At 43.7% G+C, this 6303-nt stretch overlaps 1 protein-coding gene across 2 annotated transcripts in view; it reads right to left on the bottom strand.

The window, feature by feature from the left end:
- Nucleotides 1-6303, bottom strand: part of DSTYK (dual serine/threonine and tyrosine protein kinase) — a 72018-nt gene that overhangs the window by 5075 nt on the left and 60640 nt on the right. For both annotated transcript variants that reach the window (XM_003792235.3, XM_003792234.3), the window contains exons 10-11: nt 5466-5579; nt 892-1006 (exon numbers count right to left, since the gene is read on the bottom strand). In XM_003792235.3, the coding sequence (XP_003792283.1) occupies nt 892-1006; nt 5466-5579 (229 nt within the window). The remainder of the gene's footprint in view (nt 1-891; nt 1007-5465; nt 5580-6303) is intronic.

Here is a 6303-nt window from a genome sequence, read left to right as displayed (position 1 = left end):
AGCCCTCTGTGGGAATTTCAAGCTCAATGTATTTTATCTCCAGCCTTATTTATTACTAGTCTCCAAAAGGCTTTCTTTCCGGCCATGCTAATTTTTCTATTCTGTGATACTCCTCATTATTTCCCTTTCTTCAGCCTCTAGAATTTTCTGCCTTTCATGACACATGGTTAGACTCTGGAGACAGAGAGACCTAGATTCCAAAGCCAGCTCCATTACCTTTTAGCTCAGTGTTTTGGGGTGCTTTTCTTCATGAATCTGGTCTCAAGTTTACTCAACTTTATCCATGAAATGGACATACAAATCCATCAATATCACATAATTGTGAAAATTAAATAAAAAAAAATACAAGAAAATATCCACACCTCAAAGCATATACTTAATGAGTTCTCTACCAGATCTGATTCAAGTTCTACCCACGATCTCACTTCTACCATAAAACCATCAAGCATTTCCTCCTTCATTTATCCTTTTTCTGAACACCAACAGTATATTACATCACACTTAAATTAGGACTTCATCACAAGCTGTGTTATACAGCTTCCTAATTATTTTACTTCTCTTAATATATCTCTATGTCAATTTTAAGTTCTTTTAATGAGGACAACTCTTATATAGTTCTTCAATCAATATTTCATGATTAAATGATTGACTACAGCACAAATAGAGAGACATCCAAAAGAAAAGGTGGTGGTGCCATTTGGACATTTTTTTTCATTCTTTTATCTCTTTACTTTTCCCCCTACTTATCTTAGGTTTCCCCTATTCTGGTTTCTACCCTGTGCCAAACCTGCTTGTGTTACATACGGGTGGATACCACCTAGCCTAAGGGGTAGCACTCAGGGTTACAGTAATGAGCCCTGCCCAAACCCACTCCCATCCCTCCAGCCTTACCTGTGAAAAGTTCAGGGGCCATATGGATGGGCGTCCCCACAATGCTGCCTGACATCATGGCCTCTGGCTTGCAGAATCCTAAGTCAGTGATCTTGGCACGGTTCTGCTTGTCCAGCTGACAATAAAGTGAGGCGAGAGTCACCCTGTCTCTGATCCTGCACACAGCACTGTCCAAGCTCATGTAGGTACCTCAAAGTAGTATAGTCACACACTACTCAATGATGGGGGTTGGTACTGAGAAATGAGTCATTAGGTGATTTTGTCCTTGTGCAAAAATCAGTGCATACTTAAACAAACATAGGTGGTACAGCCTACTACGCACCTAGCCTATATAGTACAGCCTATTGCTCCAAAGCTATAAACCTGTACAGCATGTTACTGTACTGAATACCATAGGCAGCTATAGCACAATGGCTAAGTATTTGTATATCTAAGTGTACTTAAGCATAGAAAAGGTACAGTAAGGGCAGCGCCTGTGGCTCAAAGGAGTAGGGTGCTGGCCCCATATGCCAGAGGTGGCAGGTTCAAACCCAGGCCAGGCGGGGGGGAAAAAAAAAGGTACAGTAAAAATACGGTATAAAAGATAAAAATAATACACCTGTAAAGGGCACTTACCATGAGGGGACCTTGTAAGACTAGAAGTTGTTTAGGTTAAGTCAGTGAGTAGTAAGTGAATGTGAAGGTCTAGGATGTTACTGTACTCATACACTACTGTAGAGTTTATATATAAACACTACACTTAGGCTACAGTAAATTTATTAAAAATTATTATCTTTCTTAGGCTCAGTGTCCTAAGAAAGCTCAGCTGTTAGGGGACTGGCCACATACACCAGAGCTGGCAGGTTTGAACCTGGCCCAAGACTGCTAAACAACAATGACAACTGCAACAAAAAAACAGCTGGGCATTGTAGCAGGCGCCTGTAGTCCCAGCTACTTGGGAGGCTAAGGCAAGAGAATCGCTTAAACCCAAGAGTCTGAGGTTGCTGTGAGCTGTGATGCTAGGGCACTGAGGGTGACATAGTGAGACTCTGTCTCAAAATTAAAAAATAAGGGACTTTACCTAACAAATGCAATAGGTGTAACTGGGTTTCTTATACCCTCAATGAATCCCCAACAATTAAAAACAAATTACTATCTTTCTTCAATAGTAACCTTAATTTTTTTTTTTTTTTTGAGACGGAGCCTCAAGCTATCCCCCTGTGTAGAGTGCCATGGCATCATGCTCACAGCAACCTCCAACTCCTGGGCTCAAGCAAGTCTCCTGCCTCAGCCTCCCAAGTAGCTGGGACTACAGGCGCCCGCCACAACGCCTGGCCATTTTTTTTTTTGGTTGCAGCCATCGTTGTTTGGTGGGCCTGGACTGGGGATTCGAACCCGCCACCTTAGGTGTATGTGGCTGGCACCTTAGCCGCTTGAGCCACAGGCGCCGAGCCAATAATAACCTTAATTTACTGTAACTTTATTTTATAAACTTTTTAATTTCTTAACACTGTTTGGCTCTTTTGTAATAGCACTTAGCTTAAAACAAATACACTGTATAACCATACAAAAATATTTTTCTTTTTATTAAGTAGAAAGAGTACTTTTTATCTTATAAAAAGTGTGTGTAGGGCCTATAATCATGCCGCTAATCCTACTACTCTGGGAGGCTGAGGTGGGTGGATTGCCTGTAGCCTGAGCCAGAGCGAGACACCCATCTCTAAAAATAGCTGGGTGTTGTAGCAGGCACCTGTAGTCTCAGCTACTTGGGAAGCTGAAGCAAGAGAATCACTTAGCCCAAAAGTCTGAGGTTGCTGTGAGCTACTTGGGAGGCAGAGGCAGGAAAGTCACTTGAGCCCAGGAGTTGGAGGTTGCTGTGAGCTGTGATGCTATAGCACTCGACACAGGGTGACAGCATGGCACATTATGAAGGGAGACAAAGTGAGCCTCTGTCTCCAAAAAACTGAAATAATTAGCCAGATGTGGCTTGGTGCCTGTAGCTCAGCGGCTAGGGCACCAGCCACATACACCAGAATTGGCAGGTTCAAACCCAGCCCGGGCCTGCCAAACAACAATGACAACTATAACCAAAAAATAGTCAGGCACTGTGGCAGGTGCCTGTAGTGCCAGCTACCTGGGAGGCTGGGGCAAGAGAATAACTTAAGCCCAAGAGTTTGAGGTTGCTGTGAGATCTGATGCCATGGCACTCTACCCAGTGAGACTCTGTCTCCAAAAAAAAAAAAATTAGCCAGGTGTGGTGGTATACATCTGTAGTCCCACCTACTTGGGAGGCTGAGGAAGAAGGATTGCTTAGCACAGGAACTAGAGGCTGCAATGAGTTATGATTGTCCCACTGCACTCCAGCCTGGGTCAACAGAGTGAGACCCAGTCTCTTAAAATAATGATGATGATGATGATGATGATGATGATGATGATGATGATGTTTCAGATTTTGGAGCATCTTGAATTCTGGGGTTTTGCATTAGGGATACTCAACTTGTACTATTTTCTTCCCAATACTGTAGAACCACCTCATAGCAGGGACTGCCTTTTGCTTTTTTTCTTTTTGGCCAGGGCCAGAGTTGAACCTGCCACCCCTGGTATATGGAGGTAGGCGCCCTACTCCTCGAGCCATAGGTACCGCCCAAAATTAAGGTGTTTTGTTTTTGGGGTTTTTTTTGAGACAGAGCCTCAAGCTGTCACCCTGTGTCGAGTGCTATAGCATCACAGCTCACAGCAACCTCCAACTCCTGGGCTCAAGTGACTTTCCTGCCTCTGCCTCCCAAGTAGCTGGGACTATAGGTACCCACCATGATGCCCGGCTGTAGGAGACGCCAACATCCCAGCAAGATGATCTGCAGCTGAGGCGTGGACCTCGGGCCATTCCTCCACAGGAGTTCCTTGTGGGAGGAGCCCGTGCCCTCAGCACCTAGTCATTGTTAATTACTCCCCTCACCTGTGTCATTCCCTTTCCATAAAAGGCTGGTGAGGAGGTTGCTCGGCACTACCCAGAAAGTAAGGGCTAGCCCACCTTCCACAAGCTTGTACTTCTAATCCGGTTCTTGCCTGGTTCCTTCCTGCGCTAACCGAGACCAGGGCCACAGGAGCCCGACGGGTCGCGACACCCAGCTATTTTTTGGTTGCAGCTGTCACTGATGTTTGGCAGACTTGGGGTGGATTCAAACCTGCCAGCTCAGGTATATGTGGCTGGTGCCTTAGCTGCTTGAGCCACAGGCGCTGAGCCAAAATTAAGATGTTTTGTTGCAGCTTTTGGCTGAGACCGGGTTTGAACCCCCCACCTCCAGTATATGGGGCCAGTGCCCTACTCCTTGAGCCATAATCCCACCTGGGATTGCCTTTTTTATCTTTACATACCCAGTGCTTAACATGGTGCTTGGCACATACAGGGATCCTAATTAATCCTGGAAGAATAAGGTAGAGAAGGTCCAAGGAAGAACACTGAGAAAGAACTTTAGTCCCTGACTTCCCTCCTGACCCCAGGGCAGTAAGAAAGTTGAGGTCCTCTGGTCAGCTGGGGAGACTTTCCTGAAGTCCCTAGAGTTTCCTCTTCTAAAGACTTTTAGTTTTCAGCTGACAATTTTAGGGAGTTTTTCCCAAACTGCTATCACCTTTATACATCATTTAAGTGTTGTCAGAAATGCTTTAATGATATGCCAATATACCTTTCCAAGGAGTATGTCAAAAGATATTTTATAATTTAGGTAATAGGACTAGTGAGTTCATTACTATCTTACCTCTAGATAACAGGACTGGTGAGTTCATTACTATCTTACCTTTTAAGGTGACTTTACACATCTTAGCCCTCATCCCACATTTCTAATCAAACAATCCCAAGCAGTAATAAGACCTAGACTACTCAAAAATACCAATATCATAAATGCTAAATAAGGGAGAAAGACTATTCAAGATTAATGGAGACTAGAGACACATGACAACAAAATATACTGTATGATCCTTGGATTGGATCCTGGATTAAACAAACAGGCTGACCCTATCTGGGGCAACTGGACATATTCAGGACAATAGGAAAATGTTAATACAGACTGTATACTGAGTAACAGTATATATCAATGTTAAATTTCTTCGGTGTGTTAATAACATTTTAATTATGTAGAAGTATGTCCTTTTTCTTAGGAGATACATGCTTAAGAATTTAGGAATAAAGTGTTGCCTGCAACTTACTTTCATATAGTTTAGTAAAAAATGATGTGTGTGTACACATATGTGTATATAGAGAGAAATAACACACATAAAAGCACATTAGGAGAAAAGAGAGAACATGAATTGGGATGAAGGGTATATGGGTTTTCACTGTAACACTCTTAGCTTTTTATAAGTTTAAAATTTTTCAAAACAGTGTAAGGAGAAAAATCTTATGTAGCATAAGTTAAGTCTACAATGAAACTGCTCCCTGCACCTTAAGTTCAAGATACCATCCATATCACAATGCTACTAACTTTACTACTTTCCCCCTGGACTTCTCCTAGTCCCAAATTCCCACTTACATGTACCTTCCAAAAGATCACTCAGCCCACAGAGGTGGGGTATCACCTGGGGAAACAGCTTTTACTTACCAGCACATTTTTCAGTTTGATATCACGATGGACCAGCCCCTGGCTGTGCAGGAAGCGGATTCCCTCCACCACATCTAGGGCTATCTGTAGGCGTGTCTCCAGGGTCAGCCCAGCCTGGGGGAGACAAAACAGGGCAACTTGTCGCAAACAGGGCAACTCCTCAACTCACTTGGACCAAATGAGGCTTCTGTTTGTGGGGAACTAAAAAACGGACTGCCCAAGGACACACAGGCCCAGAAAAATAAATGAAAAAAAGGGGGGTAGTGGAAAGCAGCTACGAGAGAGAAGTAGAAGGGAAAGCAAGGAAAAGCAAGCTATAAAGATAAAATCCTTTCTAGGCTGCAGTTAGGCCAAACGTACAACTCCAAATATGACTAGGAGATAATCAAACAACTGAGACACGAACTCATTTCTAACATCTGGACAGACTCTGGAACTGGGCCGGATGTAGTGCCACATGCTTATAATCCCATGGCTTTGGGAAGCTAAGGTGGTGAGATCACTTGAGGCCAGGAGTTTGAGAGCAGCCTGGGCAACACGGTAAAACCTCCAGCTATACAAAAAAATAAGAAAAATTAGCCAGGTGTGGTGGTGGGCGCCAGTAGTCCCACCTACTTGAGAGACTAAGGCCGATCACTTAAACCTGGGAGTTTAGGTTACAGAGAGCTGTTATTGTGCCACTGCATTCCAGCCCAGATGACAGAGCAAGATCCTGTGTCAAACAAACAAACAAACTCTGAAACTGCCTTTGAGGCTCAAAGTATTTCCAAGTCCCTTGGGCAGATTTACCTCTATTGCTTTGCAGGCCTGGTTAGCTGAGGTTTAGTTTTTTTTTTTT

This window comes from Otolemur garnettii, unplaced genomic scaffold (assembly GCF_000181295.1).
Source record: "Otolemur garnettii isolate 467f Iridium unplaced genomic scaffold, OtoGar3 scaffold00055, whole genome shotgun sequence".
Classification (NCBI taxonomy): domain Eukaryota; kingdom Metazoa; phylum Chordata; class Mammalia; order Primates; family Galagidae; genus Otolemur; species Otolemur garnettii.
Note: the sequence above shows the minus strand (reverse complement) of the source record. Positions and strands in the feature narration are given on the sequence as shown.